General features: G+C 43.7%; 1 protein-coding gene across 1 annotated transcript in view; it reads right to left on the bottom strand.

The window, feature by feature from the left end:
* The window catches only part of STAB1 (stabilin 1), a 382,691-nt gene that overhangs the window by 257,709 nt on the left and 104,082 nt on the right, over positions 1-20,900 (bottom strand). The window contains exons 13-19 of the mRNA XM_040408846.1: positions 20,142-20,276; positions 16,118-16,180; positions 8,319-8,432; positions 6,141-6,194; positions 2,932-3,012; positions 503-661; positions 82-138 (exon numbers count right to left, since the gene is read on the bottom strand). Of these exons, the coding sequence (XP_040264780.1) occupies positions 82-138; positions 503-661; positions 2,932-3,012; positions 6,141-6,194; positions 8,319-8,432; positions 16,118-16,180; positions 20,142-20,276 (663 nt within the window). The remainder of the gene's footprint in view (positions 1-81; positions 139-502; positions 662-2,931; positions 3,013-6,140; positions 6,195-8,318; positions 8,433-16,117; positions 16,181-20,141; positions 20,277-20,900) is intronic.

The following is a 20,900-nucleotide window of genomic DNA, read 5'->3' as shown; positions in this document are numbered from 1 at the left end:
GCATAAGAGGTACAAGTAAGTAAATTCTGAAAACGCCAAAAGTATAGTAAACAAATCATCAACACTTAAGAAGAAGTTTACCGTGTCAATACTGCCATCTGGACAGGGCAGCACAGAATCACACGGGGAACACGTGCCCTGTTCAAGACATTAATTAGAGCAGGTTACATATACAGACACAGACATATTCCCAGGTTATTATAGCACACGTGCCAAATGGAAGCCACAAAGTGGATGTGAACGGAGCCTAACTTGCATGCATTAGTCCCATCATGTATAACATAACCTCCAACATGTTTCATAAATTAGTACAGCAGTACCAATCAGAGCACAATTCACACAGACATCACATGTACCTATAATAAAATGAAACGTTCCTTTTCTTTTATGACAAGGACGCTAATAGAGTTCCTTGGTTAACAGTCATAGAAGCTTATAGCGTAGAAGGTGCTACTCTTCTAGTGCTCTGTTAGCACGCTGAGGATAAGAAGCATGCTGTTACCTGTTTAAATTCTTCCACCGTCTCATTGCATCCTGCTGGCAAAATTGGCAATATCGTAGAAGGAATAAAAATTCCATCCAGAAGGTGGATAACCCCATTAGAAGCAACTATATCACTCTGCACAAGAGGAATTCCTTGGTTTCCAAACAGAATTCTCCCCTGATAAGATAATAAACCACACATTTACTTGCTGCTCCAAAAGGTCGGAGGAATAAATTGGTTAAGACTTCACATTAAACAAATGATTTCGGATTAAAGGAGACTGCCGGTGTCACACATTGGTAGCATATCGCTAGGACACCAATGTCAGATAGGTGAGGGTCCCATCTCTAGGACCAGCACCATTGTCTAGAACAGGCACCATACATGCACGGCATGCTTGCCATTCACTTCTATGGGAGTTCCGCAAAGAGCCAAGCGAACACGCTCAGCTATTTCCATAACTCCTATAGATGTGAATGGAGAGCGAACACCACGCAAGCGCGGCGGCCTCTCCATTCACCTCTATGGGAGTTCCGATTAGAGCTGAGCGAACCTGCCTTTAGGGTTTAAGTGAATTATAACAGAATCCATAACAGAATTCAATGCCGGTATGCCAAACGGAATGCCTTTAGAGGCATTTCGTTTGGCATGCCGTCATAATACAAGTGTATGACCAGCAGAACGGAACCCTCGGAGCTGGCCATACACTTGCATTATGCGACATGTCGGCATTGAATTACCTGATACCGCTCGGCTATTGTCGGCACTCCCATTGTAGTGAATGGAGGGTGGTCACACTTGTGCGGTGCACCCTCGTTCACGTTAAAGGCCATGTTCTAGAGACAGATGTGGGTCTCGCCTATCCTAGCAATATGCCACCAATTTGTGAGATGGGCCAACCACTTTAATTCACATGTTGCAGATTTTTTTGCACAATTTGCTCAGACTAAAAATCTATTTAATTCATTTGAATGTTTTTTTGTTTGTTTTGGCAGCAAGTGTGTGGATTTTCTACAAGTCCCATTCAGATGAATGTGGCAGTTGCAGACATTTTTGCAACAAATCTGCAGCGTGTGAATAAATCCTTAGAGGTGAGATTCGTTTTATTGAACAGATGTCTGTCACATGTTATCTTCCTCTAATCCTACCTGCACATGGATTCCCGTGAAAAAACACAGTACAGTACAGTACCAGCAAAGTGTATTCAGTTAGACAAATCTCATGTACACTTGACTTTTTTTGTCCCTGCGAAAAATTGACCCACTTTGTGGATTCTTCGTGCAGTTCTTTTGTGTGGATTTCACCCATTTCAATGCAAGGGTGACATTTGCAGCAAACCGGAGTCAAAAAACGCAAATAACACATACAGTTTTTGGTGAGGATTTCGTGCCGAAATGCACAGAAATCCACATGGAAATTAGTGTGGAATTTCTGCAAGACAACTCACAACCGGGGGGAGGTAGCCTTATCTACAGCCCCTACACAACTTTTAGGTAGTTTCTGATGCAGATTTTTTTTTTTCTTAAAGGGGTTCTCCCATCTCAGACAATGGAGGCATATGGCTAGGATATGCCCCCATTGTCTGATAGGTGTGGGTCTTACCTCTGGGACCCGCACCTACACTGAGAACGGAGTCCCAAAAGTTATGGAGGGCGCGCTGTGCATGTGCAGCCGCCTTCCATTCATTTCTATGGGGCTGCCGAAAATAGCCGAGCATGGTGCGCTCCCATTCACTACTACGGGGAGTAGCGCTTGGTGGTGGCTGGACCTGGGGAAACCACCACCTTTCCTGCTCCGTTCTCGGTGTAGATGCGGATCCCAGAGGTGGAACTCGCAACTATCAGACAATAGGGGCATATCCTAGCGATATGCCCCCATTGTCTCACATGTGAATAACCCTTTAAAATTCCTGGTAAACCCAGCACTGGGATTATTGTTTTGGATGCAAAATTATAAATCCCCTCTAGAATTTTCAAAAATTCTACAATTTCCTTCCCAAGTCACAAAAAAGACATGTTTGGGTCAAAAAACCACAGCCAAATCTTTAATTAGGAAGCCAGTAGTACTTCTTAGGACAAATGACCACCAAAAACTTTTAAAATTGCGCTATATTGTGGATACAACTGCCGATTACCTGCAAAGTCATGTGCCCTATTCATTAATCTCTGCACAATTTTGCAGATAAACAGTAGTTATAACCACAAAATGGGTCAGCCATTGATAATATTTGAGAACGGCACCAATAGCAAGTCAGTGAGGTGTTCGTCTGCGTCCCGGCCGCTTCATGTGGCCGTGCGGTGAGTATATCATTACAATACAGAAATCCAGTTTTTTGTTGGACGTTCCCTTTAAACTACATTTTTGATTGGCATATCTAAAGGAGATATGCTAGGAAAAATACAAAACAAAATAAAGATACATAAGGAATGAAAAACTTTGGTACTTACATTTTCTGTCACATTGATCTTAATAATTTCATTTGAGGAAGTCAAAATATGTGACATACTAATAAGTCTGTCCACAGTAACCTATAAACGAGAGCCAATAAGAAGCAATAAATACCGGCAGTTAGAAAACCCTTTAAAGTGAACCTCCATGTTTCAACATTATGTAATTTTTAGGTCCAACATTGTGTTGGTTTATTTCTTAAGGGGGCTGTATCACTTCAGCAAATGGCATTTATCATGCAGAGAAAGTTTATACCAGACACTTACTAATGTATTGTGATTCTCCATATTGCTTCCTTTGCTGGCTGGATTCATTTTTCCATCACATTATGCACTGCTCGTATCCAGGGCTTACGACCACCCTGCAATCCAGCAGCGGTGGCCGTGCTTCCCCTCTATAGGAATAAGCATCGGCCTCTCTGGTGGCCAGTACTGTGGGAGCACGCATAGGCATGCATGCACAGCAGCTCACCAGTAGGGGATTACAATAGGAACGTTTGGAGCGGTAGCCCCGGGCCTGACATCTATCTCTGTGGGGCCCAGTGCTGCCCGAACACCTACATGCACACAATGCATTCAGCAGCGTTGAGCTCTGCAGTGTCCCCCTAAGCTGCATGGCCGCACAGCTTCTATTGTAAACCTGCCCTCTCTCGGTTACAGTCCCCTTTATCCTCTTGTTGCGCTGGAGGCTCTGGTGGAGGGCGGGCCTGGGCACTGGATGGGGGCGTGCCTGGGCACCATTGAAAGAAAATAACGCCCCTCTGGGCACCTTACTGCCTAATTTGCATTACATACGAAGATGATTTTATCAAGAAAATAAGAAACGCTCAATAAAAAGTGCATCAGGGAATGCGGTATTATGTTCTACATGGCAATAGTTTTACTTTAATAGTGATAATCTATGGACAGATTTCATTTAAGACAGAAAGAAAATTCCATTTTCAGTGGGTGCAGGGTCACAATATTGTACAAAAATGCCCAATGGGCAAAATAACCTATATGCGCTACCCTATCTTTTATTGCTCCTATCTCCCGTTCTGGGCTGTGGTCACATGACCATGTCCATACAGCACTTTCTTACTTCCTGTGATATTATGTCCATGGGCGTGTCAAAGCAACAGCAGGGGCAGTGATAGGGGAGTGTCTATGTAACTAGCTGGGTGGGAGGAGCTATAAACTAGCTGGGTGTTGTTAGGTGCAGTGATAGGGGAGTGTCTATGTAACTAGCTGTGTGGGAGGAGCTATAAACTAGCTGGGTGTGGTTAGGGGCAGTGATAGGGGAGTGTCTATGTAACTAGCTGGGTGGGAGGAGCTATAAACTAGCTGGGTGTTAGGGGCAGTGATAGGGGAGTGCAAAAGCACTATTCACACCATTCACACGCTGGACAAAAGTGACATACAGACAGGACAGATGGCCACCACTCACTAACTGCACACATGATGCAAAAGCGCCATTCACGTACCACAAGCACACACCATACATTGAGCACTTGAGAAACCCCATCCTATTACATTTTTTCGTCTACCAGAGAGGGACCACCGGGAAACAATAGAAGGAGATGAGGAAAGTGACAAAAGATGAAAAATACACTATACTATAATAAACATAATCAGCACATTATGTTCATCATTATTTCAGGAAAATGCCTATCCTTTTATCATGCTTCATATAGTTGGATACATCCCTTTATGTCTTTATATATTATTTGTGGAAGTTTATACAAAATAGTGGTGATGAACTTAGAATAATAAGAATATATTATAAATATAAGTATAATAAATGAAGCATTCTCACTAGCGATATCACTCATATGATCTACCTTTTGACTGCATATCTGCATTTTTTCTATATATTTTCTATATTTTTGAAGATTTATGTAATACCTTGAAAGAACTAATGAGAAGGCAATCATTAAAAAACATAGATAAAAAAGCATACATAGATAAAAAAAAAACGCATTAAAAATGCATCAAAACCGCAATGCGTTTTTATTTGGACTTTTGGAGTGGAAATTAACAAAATGTTGTCAATAATAGAAAAAAGATTATACTACAACCTTCTGAAACAAGATAATGAAATCTGCCTATTAATAATATAAAGAAATATGTGGACAAAATGAGATTCAAGAGAGAGGAAATCCAGTGGAGGATTTGGATGGGACTGGGAAGTGGGTATAAAAGTGGGTAGGACTCATCATGGCCACTGAGGAAGGAGTCAGCATAACTCCGAAACGTGTCTGACAATTTTGGCAGTTACACAGAGTCCAGAACACACCAAAATAACCCACTTATATATGGAAAGTCCATCTCTCAAGAATAAAGTTTTACGAAGTGTGGAATGCTCCATGTACAACACGTGAAAGACAGTGTGAAAGTCTGGAAAGCTCAGGTATAGCACATCTTACCAAGTGGGACGCCTCCATCACGTGGTACACCGGGATTCAGCCGATGCAGTATGGGTGCGATCGCCAGTGCGAGAGCTAGCAAGAGATCTTGAGGGGAGCGCTGCTACCACGTGGGACGCCACTAAGAGTAGCAATCCATTATGTCCAAACAGTAAGTACTGATTTCCAGCGCATTATAAGTAAGTGATATAATCACTAACTATTACAGAGCACGTTTGGAACTATGTGTTGATACACTAATCAGCGCATTATAAAAACATAGCACTCTTTGGAACTGTGTGTTGATACATCAATCAGTGCATGGGGAACACGAACAAACTCCACAGCTATATCTAGAGTCCATTGGGACAGTTTTCCTGATTTTACTTATTATTTTATTTAACTTTTTGGAAAGAATATTAATATACTTGGTATGAATTGAATGTCAAATTTGACCCAACCAAGAAAATATATAGTGGTTAGAAGTTATATGTGGAGTCCCCCATTGCCGGCTGTGAAGGCAAATTGGCTGTTCACTACATGTCTGATAGGAAATTGTTTTGTATGTGGTTCTACTTTTAACCTTTTTTATGTTTGTCTACATTTTCGATCAATAAATAAATATATGTGCAAGGCATTAATCTGATATTTCTGGGTCACTCCAAATTAAGTGTGCCTGTCCATATCTACAACTCAATTATTCAGTTTGATGGGGGGAGTCACATAGTCAGAGCACCTTACCCATAGCAAAAAATAAGGTGAGCCACTAAAAATTAATAATTTGTGCACTATAAAATTGTAAAAATATTAGATTCATGTACTTACAGCAGCCACAGATGAAATATGGTATTTGACCAGCTCCAACAGTTTGTGCTTTGCCTAGAAGTAAATTAATACACTTGTTTACTTATTGAAAGGGTTTTCCTTGGTCTCACATTGATGGCCTACCCTTAGGACAGGCCTGTGATGTGTGATGGGTGGTGTACCACCCCCAATCAACACAAAGCCTCTGCTCATTCATAGCAGTACCTGACACAGTGACATCCGTAGGTGTGTGGCTGGCTCTGGAAATGCAGCTCAGCCAAAAGGAAAACCAGACACTGTGCACACGCGTGAAACAATCTATGGGCAGTCTGTGATAGAGCAGGAGTAGCTGAACAGATTGATATATAGTTTTATGAGAAAAGATTCAGTATACATTTTATTTCATTCATTTAAAGGGGTTGTCTCACTTCAGCAACTTGCATTTATCATGTAAAGAACGTTAATACAAGGCCCTTACTAATGTATTGTGATTGTCCATATTGCTTCCTTTGCTGGCTTGATCCATTTTTCCATCACATTATATACTTTTAGTTTACATGTTTACGACCACCCTACAATCTCAGTGGTGGTCATGCTTGCATACTATAGGAAAAAGTGCTGGCCTCTCTGGTGGCTGGGACCATAGGACAGCACATAGGCTAGTGCTTTTTCCTATAGTGTGTAAGCATGACCACCGCTGCTGGAATGCAGGGTGGTCGTAACCATAGAAATGAGAAAGGGGGGGGATTGGCCATAGACCTTACAGGGAAATTTCCCAGTGGGCCAATGCCCAGGGGGCCGCCCAAGCCCTCCACTCTGCCGCTGGCCAAGTACATAATAAGCTCTCAGCAGTAATTAACCCTGTGAAAATCAGAAACTCATGTACCCGACTAGTGATCACACATGCACTCTGAATTCAACTCCAGTGGCCCACATCTTACTTCCTAAGAACCCTGCTCCCTATCTTAATCAGAGACAACTGGAGGAGGAGGACAGAAAATGGCATCTAATGATGGCCACAACAATAGGACAGCTTTTAGGGCAGTATATTGTGCTGCCTTGTGGTATATGTTTCTTCTGGGACAGTATTTTGCACTATGGTATTGCTGGCCCAGCCTATTTGTGTTTCCCCGCCTTCTGTCAATTTGGACACCCCTACAACATGGGGCCACTTTTAGGGTTTTTTCCAGGGCCACTTTAAGTTTCCAATCCGCCCCTGATAATAACAATACAGTGGTCCCTCAAGTTACAATATTAATTGGTTCCAGGACGACCATTGTATGTTGAAACCATTGTAAGTTGAGTATTTGGTTCCAAAGCCCCATAATGTCATCCAAGTTAAGAGAAAATGAAGATTTAAGAAAAATAAGCAGATAACTAAGACAGATAAAACAAGTCCTTACATGTAACAGTCAGGAATAGCTGCTAACTAGCAACTAATCCAGCTATTTTACCAGAGAAGTGACCTTGACTGGGTGGATCTGACTCTGAGACATTGTATGTTGAGTCTACTTTCAACTTGCGATGGCCCAGAAAAGACCATTGTATGTTGAAAATATTGTATCTTGAGGCCATTGTATCTTGAGGGATCACTGTACATTAGTAAGTGTCTTTTATTAACTTTTTTACATGATAAAGGCCATTTGCTGAAGTTAGACAACCCCTTTAAATTACTTAGTTTAAGATTTGACGTCAAAGAGTCTTGACAGCTACCTCAGTGATTGACAGCTACCTCTGTATACACAGTCATAGAAGAAGGGCTGTCAATCACTGATGGGACCGCCTCCTCGGCTTTAAAGCCCAGAATGAGAAGGAATTTAAATGAATAAATTATAAGTTATATTGACTTTTCCCATAAAAACTTATATCAATCTGCTCAGCTCCTTCTGCTCTATAACAAAGTGCCTTCAGCTCATACACCATGTTTAATGTGACAGGTTCCCCTTAAAAATAAGCCATCATGTAAGATCCAGGAAAGTCCCTTTAATTCACATACAAAAGATATTCACACAGACATCATGGCCTATGTTAAAAAGTAAATGAGAGAATGAAGCTTATTACTTTTAACTGTTGATATGAATATTTATTGCCAGGTGACTTATGGTTACTGTTTGTTATGGCGGCCCATGCCATCGTAGCATGAGATGACCTCCAAGTGTTAGATATGAATGAAGTGAGGGATAGAGCGTTCATTACTACCTCAGTGAAGAGATAGATTAACTTCCCATCTCTTAAAGAATCCACAGCTTTGTTACTTGGAACAAATACAGTGAAGGAGCCAGGTCTATTTAATATCGGAGGAAGACCACAGTTCTGCACAAAGAAATGAAAGTTTGAAATATGTGAAGCATCTGTGCACTAAACAAGTAGAAAAAGAATGAAATAACAGCAATGCATTAAAAGGGTTTTCTGACATTTTAATACTGATTACTTATTTTGATGACCGTATCTGATCGGTGGGGGTCCGACACCCGCTGCGCTCGCAGTGCTGCTGCCTTCTCTCAGCTTTCCCTAGGCCAGTGACGACGTCACATGGCCAAGACGCTGCTCAATAGCGCAATACCAGCTGCTATACAATGTACGGCGCTGTGCTTAGTAAGATGAGAGAAGGCCGCGGTGCTCACAGGAGCGCCAGTGCCTTCTCAAAAAGCTGATCGGCATCAATCGGCGGGCAATGGACCTTCACTGATCACATACTAAAGACCTATCCGGAGGAAAGGTCATCAGTATAAAAAATTCGGAAAACCCTTTTAAATACAATAGCTGTAGCAATATATCAGGACTATATTTACTATATACAAAGATCAGGCAGAGTATACTACATCCCTGACTAAATACACAATATTTCCCTTAAAAGGGCTGTCTCTCTCCTGTCTACTGCTAACCAATGTGTAAGGGCACTTATTAATAAAGTCTTTGTTGAAGGGGTTGTTTGGTCTTTACTAATTATTGGCCTGCATCCCCGCCCATCAGCTGTTCGGGTGTAGCGCTGTCTCCAGATCAGTGCGAGTGCAGGATGATGGACCCCCTGGGGGTAGGCTCACATACAACAATCTCAATGTGCGTTTGCGTCACTGTTTTCAATCTACAGGTATCTCACTGCTGTATGGGACGCTTAAAGGGAACCTGTCATCAACTTTATGCTGCCCATACTAACGGCAGAATAAAGTAGAGACAGGCGAGTGGATTTCAACGGTTTGTCATTTATAAGTTAAAAGTAAGTTGTTGCCGAGAACCAACATCACAATAATTGCAGACTAGGCCTGGAAAAGAGTCCCGGCCTCCTGAGAAGAGTCCTGGTTATTCATGAATTCCTGCTCTCCCGCCCACCTGCTGATGACTGACAGTCTTCTACCTAGTTTTCTCCCTTTATATCTAGGAGAGAACTGCCAATCATCAGCAGATGGGCGAGAGAGCAGGAGATTATGAATAACCAGGACTCTTCTCAGGTAGATTTGACTCTTTTCAAGGCCTGTGCTGCAATGATTATGATACTGGTTCTCAGCAACCACTTACTTTTAGCTCATGAGTGACACACCGCTGACATCAGTATTTCTGTCACTATTTTATGCTGCCCTCAGTGAGGTCAGCATACAGTTGATGACAGGTTCCCTTTAAAACAAAAACAGAAAAACTTTATTTATTTATATACTATAAAAGAAGGGGAGAACTAAAACTCTGCTTACTAAACACTAATCAGTTGTGCTCCAGCAATGTAGCCATTTTGAAGGTCTCAGCCCTGGGCTCAAACTGTTGTTTGCAAGACACCCATCAGTTGTGCGCAAACAGTGTATCAATGTATAATACACAAGTGCTGGTAAGCGTTGCCTCTGAAAGAGTGGGGCCATGCTAGGCTGCTAGAAATGTAATTTGGTATAAGATCTCTTAGCCTTGCAGATATTGGGCTTGTAAGAGAGAGGTCGAGGTATGCATTTTGTTTGTGTCAATGCAGCGATGGATACTGTTTCTGCACTGGTCGATCGTATGCAGGGATTGTCTTTGGAGGTGGCTGACCTCCGCACGGCCGTCTCGCAGTTTCAGAGACAACAGGCGGCAGCTTCCAGCAGCGAGAACCAGGCCTGCCCGGAACCTAAGGCCGCTCTCCCTGTTTTCCGGGGGAAGTGACAACTTTGTTCGGTTCAGGAAGTCATGTAAACTATATTTTAGAGTACGTCCTAATTCTTAAGGGGACGAGAGTCAAAGAGTGGGGATTATTATTTAGTTACTGAAAGGTGACACTCAGTCTTGGGCTTTTTCGTTGCCGACCAGATCACAATCCCTCCGGTTGGTAGATTAATTTTTCAGAGCTCTGGGGCTTATCTATGATGACCCAAATATGGTCTACCTGGCCGAGACTAAGTTGCGCGGATTACGACAGGGAGAGCGTTCTGCGGAGTCCTATTGCTCTGAATTTAGGAGATGGGCAACTGATACTGAGTGGAATGATACTGAGTGGAATGACCCTGCCCTCCGTAGTCAATTCTGTCAAGGGTTATCCGAGAACCTGAAGGATGCACTGGCATTTCACGAATATCCAGAGTCATTGGAGGCGGCCATGTCTCTGGCTGTATGTATTGATAGACACCTGAGGGAGAGATCTAAGGTTCTTCTCGCTCGGGACACACTATCATATGGGAATTGCTTTCTGTTGTAACTACTAAAATTGTACCTTCTTTAATTTCGGATTTTTCTGATGTATTCTCTGAAAGTGGAGACCAGGAGTTATCTCCCCATCGGGATATGATTGCCCCGTCAACCTTATTCCCGGAGCTAGATTGCCCAAGTCTCGGTTGTATAATCTTTCTGAACCTGAAAGAGTAGCCATGTGAGAATATATCACCGAGAGCTTGGCTAAAGGTCATATTAGACCATCCAAATCACTAGTGGCTGCAGGGTTCTTTTTTGTAAAAAGAAGGAAGGAACTCTTAGGCCATGTTTGGACTTCCGTGAGCTTAATCGCATCACTGTCCTTGATCCCTTTCCCCTTCCTTTGATCCCAGATTTGTTCAATCAGATTGTCGGTGCCAAGGTGTTCTCTAAATTGGATTTAAGGGGGGCATATAATCTGGTAAGTATCAAGGAGGGGGACGAATGGAAGACGGCCTTTAATACCCCTAAAGGTCATTTTGAGAATTTGGTCATGCCTTTTGGGTTGACCAATGCTCCTGCTATTTTTCAACATTTCATCAATGACATCTTTCATCATCTGGTGGGCAGGTTTGTGGTGGTGTATCTGGATGAAATTTAAATTTACTCCCCCGACATGGAGAAGCATCAGGATCATGTGAGACAGGTCTTACAGATCCTAAGGGAGACTAAATTGTATGCCAAGATGGAGAAGTGTGTATTTGCTGTTCTAGAAGTGCAATTCCTGGGTTATCATCTTCGGGTTTTCGTATGGATCCAGAAAAAGTCTGTGCTGTGTTTCACTGGGATCGACCCGAAAATCTGAAAGCGCTCATGCGATTTTTGGGGTTCACCAACTACTACTGTAAATTTATCTTGAATTACTTGACTGTTGTTAAACCTTTAACAGATATGACTAAGAAAGGGGCGGATTTCTCAGTCTGGTCTAATGAGGCATTACAAGCCTTTTCAGCTGTGAAGGAATGTTTTGCTTCTGCTCCTATACTGGTGCAACCTGGTGTGTCACAGCTATTCATTGTGGAAGTGGACACATGCGAGGTAGGGGTTGGAGTAGTCTTGTCGCAGGGTCCTTCTCCTAGCAAATGGCGCCCATGTGCTTTTTCCTCTTAAAAACTCTCTACTGCTGAAAGAAATTATGATGTAGGTAATAGAGAGTTGCTGGCCATTAAGTTGGCTTTTGAGGAATGGCATCATTGGTTGGAAGGAGCGATTCATCCCATTACGGTAATTACTGATCACAAAAATCTGGCCTATCTGGAGTCGGCTAAATGTCTGAAACCAAGGCAGGCCAGATGGTCGTTGTTTTTTACCAGATTTAATTTTGCTGTCACCTATCACCCTGGGGTTAAGAACATCAAAGCGGATCCTTTGTCGCGTAGCTTCCCCGAGGGGGAGGGGGTGTGTGAGTCAGAGGATCCTGGCCCGATATTAGCTAATGGGGTGGTTGTGTCCGCCCTTTATCCTGAACTTGAGCCAGTGGTGTTGGCCCAGGGAGATGCACCTGATTCTTGTCCTCCAGGGAAGTTGTTTTTTTCTTTCGGAACTATGGCACAAGGTGTTTTAAGAACGTCACAGTGCTGTTCTTACGGGACACCCTGGGAGCAGATCCACTGTTGACCTCATTTCCCAGAGATTCTGGTGGCCAGGATTGCGTAAATGTGTTGAGGGCTATGTGTCATCTTGTGCACGGCCTACTTCCCTCGTCTATCCCGTCCCGACCGTGGACTCATTTGTCATGGACTTTATCACAGATTTGCCGAATTCCTCAGGGAAAACTGTGATTCTGGTGGTTGTTGATCTCTTCAGCAAGATGTTGCACTTTATAGCATTATCAGGTCTACCTACTGCTAAAACTCTTGCACAAGTGTTTGTCGATAATATTGTGAAACTACATGGTATCCCCTCTGATGTGGTGTCTGAAAGGGGGACTAAGTTTGTTTCCAGATTCTGGAAGGCGTTCTGTACTCACCTGGGGGTACAATTGTCCTTCTCTTCGGCCTTCCATCCTCAGTCGAACGGACAGACTGAGCGCACTAACCAGAATCTGGAGACTTATTTGAGACGTTTTGTCTCAGAGAATCAGGAGGAGTGGTCTTCATTTTTGTCGTTGGCTGAGTTTGCCATGAATAACCGTAGGCAGGAGTTCACTGATAAGTCGCAGTTTTTCAGAACATATGGGTTCCATCCGCAGTCTGGCAAATTTTCTGGTACTGAGACTTCTGGTATACTGGAAGAGGATAAATTTAAACAATTTTAAAAAAAAATGGGCAAAAAGTATAAACGTATGGCTGACAAGAGATGTATGAGTGGTCCGGACCTGACAGTGGGTGATTCTGTGTGGCTTTCCACAGGAAACATTAAGTTGAAGGTACCTTCTTGGAAGTTGGGGCCAAGGTTTATTGGGCCATATAAGATCTCTTCCATTATTAATCCGGTTGCTTTTCGTCTTGAACTTCCACAGGCTTTAAAAATATATAATGTTTTTCATAAATCATTATTGAAAAGATATGTCAAACCTTCTGAACCATCCTATTTATCTCCGGCTCCGGTATTGGTGGACGGTAATCTTGAATGTCAGATTGCCAGGATAGTGAACTCACAATTTTTCCGTCGATCTCTTCAGTATCTTGTGCACTTGAAAGGTTACGGTCCAGAGGAAAGAATGTGGGTTCCTGTAACTGACGTTAATGCCAGTCGCCTTGTGAAGGCCTTTTACAGAGAACATCCTGATAAAGTCGGCCCTGGGTGTCCAAAGGTCACCCGTAGAGGGGGGGGGTTACTATCACAATCCCTCCCATGGCAGAGGTGAGAAGATCGGTGAGACTGGCGGCACGTGAGGGTATCTGACAGTCTCTCTGTTATTTTCTTTCAGTGTTGTGTTTGGTAATGACCACACCTCTTGGTGCAGCTTATAGTCATTACTGAGACCCTATTTAGTTTTGACTCACACTGCTTACCGTGCGGTTGATATTTCCTGCTGGAATTGGTTGAGCTGGTGTGTTGTTCTTTTGGATCTCCTGCTCCTCCATTCTTCTTTAAGCCAAGTCCATTTTGTCTTGCATTTTGTTGTTCGCTTGTGTGTGTTGTTGTCTAAGCCTCAGGGAGACGCTGGTTCCTTCATCTGGGAAGGAACCAGTAGTCTCATTCCCTGCCACTATTCCTAGGGCCTTCAGGTTCCAGTGTATGAGTATTTCCACCTTCTGGGTCTACCCATACTGGCAGGAGTCAGGGAGAGGTCTAGGGATTCCTAGGATGTCACCATCCCTCTCCCTTAGCTTTAAGGCCTAGACTCCGGTCTATTCCTTCTGTGTGTCATTTGGCGTTATCCCCTCCCCATTACTCATGACAGTTATACTGTTTGAGCACAACTGATAGGTGGCTTACACAGCAATAAAATAAGTAGCACGTTATGTAAGGCATAAAGCAGGGATCTAATAGCACTTACTATTTTTCCTGGGCGCCGCTGTGCTTTAGTTAAATTCTCCTGCCTGGTATGCTAATTAATAGCATCGGAACAGGGAGGAGGAGATGCCAGGGTTTCTCAATGGGCGTCTGCTTCTCCCTGGCAGTAGCAAGCTCCAATCACAGTGGAGAGCGTCACAGCCAGGGAGAAAAAATAAATCACCTTCTCCCTGGCTGTGACGCTCTCCTTTGTGATTGGACTGCGCTACAGCCAGGGATAAGGAGACGCCCATTGAGAAACCCTGGTGTCTCCTCCTCCCTGTTCTTATGCTATTAATTAGCATATCAGGCGGGAGAATTTAACAGGGGCACAAGGGGCGACTGAGTGGCGCCCAGGAAAAATAGTAAGCGCTATTAGATCCCTGCTTTATGCCTTACATAAAGTGCTACTTATTTTATAATGTCTGGACCCATGAAAGGTCCTCTTTAACTGTAATTAGTGAGCCTAGGGGGTAGGGCATCACTTAGTAAAGCATGAACAACCTCTTTAATGTTCTGCTCTGTTTTCTATATTTCATAAGCTATGCTCCCTTGTTTGGAAAATCTTCATTATGGAAGTCTCATCCATAAGATGATTACTGACGGAGGAGAATGTGACCAGACACATCACTCATCCTCCTCCATACAAACACAGGAGGATGTCCAGGACTTCATATAAGTTCCTTTTCTCCCTTTTGCCACCCTTTTAATCTGTCTGTTAGGGCTCATGCACACAAACGTGTTTTTTGTTTGTGCCCGTTTCTTTTTTTTGCGGCACATATGCGGAACCATTCACTTCAATGGGGCCGCAAAGTAATGGAAATTACTCCGTGTGCATTCCATGTCCGTATGTCTGCATGTCCGTTCCGCAAAAGATAGAACATGTCCTATTATTGTCCACAGTAGGGACAAGGATAGGACTATTCTATTACGGGCCAGCTGTTCCGTGCTGCATAATGCAGAAAAAAGACGACTGAGGGGAGATCTAATTACTATGTATAAATATATCAGGGGTCAGTACAGAGATCCCTCTCATCATCTATTTATCCCCAGGACTGTGACTGTGACGAGGGGACATCCTCTGCGTCTGGAGGAAAGAAGGTTTGTACACAAACATAGAAGAGGATTCTTTACGGTAAGAGCAGTGAGACTATGGAACTCTCTGCCTGAGGAGGTGGTGATGGTGAGTACAATAAAGGAATTCAAGAGGGGCCTGGATGTATTTCTAGAGTGTAATAATATTACTGGATATAGCTACTAGAGAGGGGTCGTTGATCCAGGGAGTTATTCTGATTGCCTGATTGGAGTCGGGAAGGAATTTTTTATTCCCCTAAAGTGAGGAAAATTGGCTTCTACCTCACAGGTTTTTTTTTTGCCTTCCTCTGGATCAACTTGCAGGATAACAGCCCGAACTGGATGGACAAATGTCTTTTTTCGGCCTTATGTACTATGTTACTAATGCGGAATGCACGCGGACGGTTTCCATGTTTTGCGGATCCGCAAACTGCGGACCACAAAACAACGGTTGGGAGGAGGTAGGATTTATCGAGCCGCCCTGAACTCCAGAATTCTGGCTTTAAAAAAAGTCATAGACAGGGCTTTGTGCCATTCTAACTTAAACCTCTAACTCTAGTTGTGAATAGTGGGTGGCAAAATGGTTGTGGTTAGCCTGTCGAGCTGATTTAAGCCAGAATTATCAACTGCAATAATAAAAATAAAAAAAAGCAAGTATTGTTGCAATCTTACTTTTAAAAAAAAAAGGCGTGGCTTAGAAAGTCACAGTCTCAAGACACAATTATTAGACTTAAAAAGTACTTAAACTTTCAATAATTTTTTTCTTTTTTATGTGATAAGATAGGAAAGAAAGGTTATCTTGTCATAATACAGTGACTGCATTATTTACATCTTACCTCCAACATAGTTTCATATCTACCAAATATTTCTTTTGTGGCAAGTATCTCACCTATTGTCATCTGAAAAAGAGGCAGAAAAAGTCACAGCGGAGATTAAACACACAATAATAATCATCATATTTTATATTAAGACTTCGCTACTGGAACAGGTCAAGAACCGGCATAGGAAATACTCTCTTGTGTGGAGACGAAGCCGGAAGTGGAAGAACAGGTACAGGACTATCGGAGCACCTTTATTAATTCATACATTTGTAAGTGCTTATTTTGTTTAAAATATTTATTTTTCCAGCTGGATGACCACTGAAATTCCCATTTGAATAGAGAGAACTACGCATTTCCGGAGGCACATGACAGGGCCCCAACCTAGAGATAGGACCAGGTCCCAAAGGTGGGTCCAGCAACTAACGGACATCTATGGCATATCCCATAAAAGAAAAACGTCTTCAGGAAGAGATGGAGTACCTCCTTCAGAGATCAGAGAGTGGCAAGGGAACTGCATTCACAGCCAGGGGTACACCTAGCCTTTCTGCTGCCTGAGGCGAAAACTGAAATGGCGCCCCACCAATGCCAATTTCTTAACCTAACCCCTTTGCCACAATAAAAGAGCTCATTGCCCATGGCTCTTCCACTGCCCCCCTCTTGACCCTACCTGGTGCTGCCTGAGGTGATCACTTCACCTGGCTTAATTGGTGGTGTACCCCTGGTCACAGCTTTACCTGTGTATATAGTCTTTGTACGTTAAGGATCCATTTCACACGGACTGATGAGGGACTATATCAAGTGCCAATTGACAGCATAACAAGTCAATCAGTCCATGTTTCAAAGGCTTTTTACACAATAAAAACTGTGAAGGGGATGAACGAACAATAGTACAATCTCTCATCACCCAGTTTACATATTGTCGGCAATACATCCCCTATTTGGACGGGAAGATGTGTTGCTGACAAAAAGGTCCACCCAACAACTGATTGCTTGCTTGTTGGCTGATTGATGGGATGTTTAGAAGTACCAATGATTGGGAACAAGTTTTTTTTAGGATCGCTCTTTTGGCTAGTTTTCGAGTGTGTCATGGTAGAGTCCCCACCGTACAATGTAGGGAATTTGGGAAAGCAACTTGGCCAGAAGTTTGGATAAGCGACCTGGTCTCCTCCTATTGCATCCCCAATCCTTGCCCTAACGCCTCACCGAATGAGCGGACCTGGATGGTAGGACGGCTCATATCCAGGAAACCTAGGACCCTGAGTCGCCCTGATAGTCCCTCAAATAGAGAAAGGGGATGAGACGACCTGTTCATCCCAGACAAAGATGAACAGGAGTCTCACTGGTCTAGCTGCCAGGGAAGGGACAGACAGTGCACGCACTTACCTGCCGCTGCAACCATGACGACTGGACCCAATGCAGATGTACTGGAACCCGTTCACCTCACAGGACAGAGCAAAAAACACAAACACGGAATCCAGAAACTGCCTGGACCCCTATGCGGATAGGATGCATGGCGGCCCCAGCAGAGCTGCACACTGACTAGTGGTTCCCCCTTCGGGGAACCATGAGACCCCCTTCCGGAGGCACAGACAAACAAGTGGATGTCTAGCAACCATGCCGGGCATTACACCAAACATACCAGACATAGAACTCCAAACTAAACATAACAACAAATCCCAAAAACAAACCCACACCAAACCTAACAACAGGTAAGGTAGGGAACAAGGAGGAGAACATAGGGAGACATCGCTAAAGACCTTGATGTTCCACAAGGAGGCCTTCACAGACAGGTGACACATCCAGAGAGGAGCAAAGCTCCTTCTCCTACAAAGGCAGACAAAAAACTGACTTAAAGGGTTTCTATCACTTCGTATCACATATTTAGGTGTCAGACACTAGCGATCCTAGAGGCTCCGTCTACCTTCATAAACTGTCGCCGCCCAGCGCGTCCCTCCAGCCCGCCCATCTCCTGCTGAATGCGATCCTCTCCGTGTGCGTCTCTGTTCGGCGCATGCGCAGTGAATGTCTGACCGCTTCCCTGCTCAGACATCTCCACTGCGCCTGCGCGATGACATCGTAGTGCTCCGAGGAACAGGCGCAGTGGAGATGTCTGTGCAGGGAAGTGGTCAGACATTCACTGCGCATGCGCCGAACAGAGACGCGCACGGAGAGGATCGCATTCAGCAGGAGATGGGCGGGCTGAAGGGACGCGCTGGGCGGCGACAGTTTATGAAGGTAGACGGAGCCTCTAGGTGCTAATGACGCCCCCATAGCACCTAGAGGCTCATTAGCATATAGATATAAGTTCTTATTTTAGCGAAACGGCTGCCCCAAAACCTATCATATTAGGATGGTTTGTTAGAGCAGACACTAGCGGATCGCTAGTGTCTGACACCTAAATATGTCATACGAAGTGATAGAAACCCTTTAAGGCTCACAACTCCAACATAAGAAGATCAATCACAGAGTTCCACTATAGTTAAAATGTAACTTTTATTATGCTATTATGTAAAAAAAAAAACACATGTGAAACAAAAAAACAACAAATATATATATAGTCCTAGGGTGTATAGGAGGGTCATCTTAGGGTGTATAGGAGGTTCCTGAACACGGGATCGCCCCTATTGGGGCGGCCAATTCCGTTTCTTAGGCAGGGACCCGAATTTAGGGTAAGAAATAGGGCAAGTGCCCCATAGTAGGACTGCTACCCTGCCTACCAAACAGCCCCTTCCTACATTGTGGAAGAAGTGATGACCATCGAGTCCCGACTATATATATATTAGTTTTTTTTTGACATGTGTTTTTTTTTACATAATAAAAGTTACGTTTTAACTATAGTGGAACTCTGTGATTGATATTTAATATTATACCACTATAAGATATCTCCCCTTTGACAGGTTATTGTCCTAGCTGTGAGATTCCAACATAAGAAGAGCCATGAGGCCACACCCAGCTTCACCTTGCACACACCTTAACCCCGTACACACCAAAATGGGAAGGAACACCAGACTAAAAGGGGAAGTGTCCAAACATGCTAAAACAAGCATGCACGGCACAAGTGTCACGGTCCACTACCACCAGAACATGACACAGCCATGACAGTGTGTAATAGTGCCCCTCCAGCCCCTCTGACATGAGCATCGGAGCATTTCATGCTCCGATGCTCTCCCTTGCCCTGCCCTAAATCGCGCATGGCATGGGCTTTTTTGTTCACATTTTTCAGTGCTAGGCAGAGGCTTCCGCCTAGCAGTGGTGCTGGTGACGTCACTGGCACTGATGGGCGAGCCTTAGCACTGCCCTAGCTGTTTTACAGGCTAGGGCAGCGCTAAAGCCTACCCATTAGTGCTGATGACTTCACCGGGCTCTTCATAGCAAAAGCTAGGCAGAGGCTTCCAAGCCTAGCTTTCTCCATGGAGAGCTTGGTACATCACCGGATCTCCGAATAAAGCCTTTGCCCTGCGTGATTCATCGCATGCCAAAGGAGGGCTGCCTACTGTGAAAGTTAGTGAGATTAGTGTTACTTTTTTCATGGATAACATAAATTCCCATCGGTATCATTGATCTTAAAGAGGTTCTGCTGTGATTGATGTAAAACATGAAGATCAAACATCATATAGTGCATGACAATCTCTTTCAAACTAGAATCAGCCCTATGCCTCACATGGGTCCAGAGATCTTCCCATTTGCTTCTCCAATTGCTCTGCTAGATTTATTTTAAACTGGCAGCTCAGGGGCCATGTCCTTTCTGCCACAGCTCTCCCCCTGTAAGTGCCACAGTCTCTAACATAAGATATGGCTGGTGGCAGTTGAAGATTTAAACTGAGCACATTTGACTAGCTCAGTGAGATGGACAAAAAAATAGGAAAAAAAACTAACAGCAGGTGGCGCTACAGAGATACATTTTATTGAATAGCTCCCTGACTGTACAAAAATTTTAATTACATGCAATTACCAAAGTATTTAGATCCAGGTGCTGGTTTGAAAACTGTTAAATATGTTTTGTGACACAACCCCTTAAAGGAATTGTAGGATTCGTTACCTGTGGGTTTCCAATGATTTCCATGTTGTTGGTTGTTATAGGTTGATCTATAACATGAAAAATTCCATTGCTGGCTGGTAAGTCTGTTTTGCTAAGTTTATATTTTTTGTCAGATTCAGTGTCTTTCAAAAATTCCTGCAATAAAAACGCTAAATATAAAAAAAAAAACATACTGGAGAACACTGCTTGACTGCCCTTTATTGCAGTTCTGTACTGAAAATGCTGGATAACAAAAATCTTTGGATCATTGGAAGATATTTTTGCCATATTAGATTTTTGCAGTATATTAAAGGGAACCTGTCACCAAAAAATTGCCTATTAAGCTGTTAAGAGTACCTTATAGTGCTACATAGTTGTGTCCTATTAGCACTTTTTCGTCCTTTTCCTGCATTTATCGTCACTGAGAAATCAATTTTTTAATCAGCCGCTGCCCCGTGTTTCAAGTCAGGCTTGAAGGGGGCAGCGGCCTAGGCGTCTCTAATCCTGCTTTTCCGGCCTCTCGCCACCTTGATTGACACGCCGCATCTCAGTGCCGGGACCGCGCTCTCAGCCCGCATGCGCAGTAAAGGGCTGCTGTAGCGCGATCCCGGGTCCGGCTCGTACACTCAGCCGGCTTCAGTCTCACTACTGCGCATGCGCCCGCCAGCCTTACATACTCGCGCCCACTCCCGGCATCTTCTCTTCCTGCGCATACAGAGCGCGAGTATGTAAGGCTGGCGGGCGCATGCGCAGTAGTGAGACTGAAGCCGGCTGAGTGTA

The sequence above is a fragment of the Bufo bufo genome, chromosome 9 (genome assembly GCF_905171765.1).
Source record: "Bufo bufo chromosome 9, aBufBuf1.1, whole genome shotgun sequence".
NCBI lineage: Eukaryota > Metazoa > Chordata > Amphibia > Anura > Bufonidae > Bufo > Bufo bufo.
Note: the sequence above shows the minus strand (reverse complement) of the source record. Positions and strands in the feature narration are given on the sequence as shown.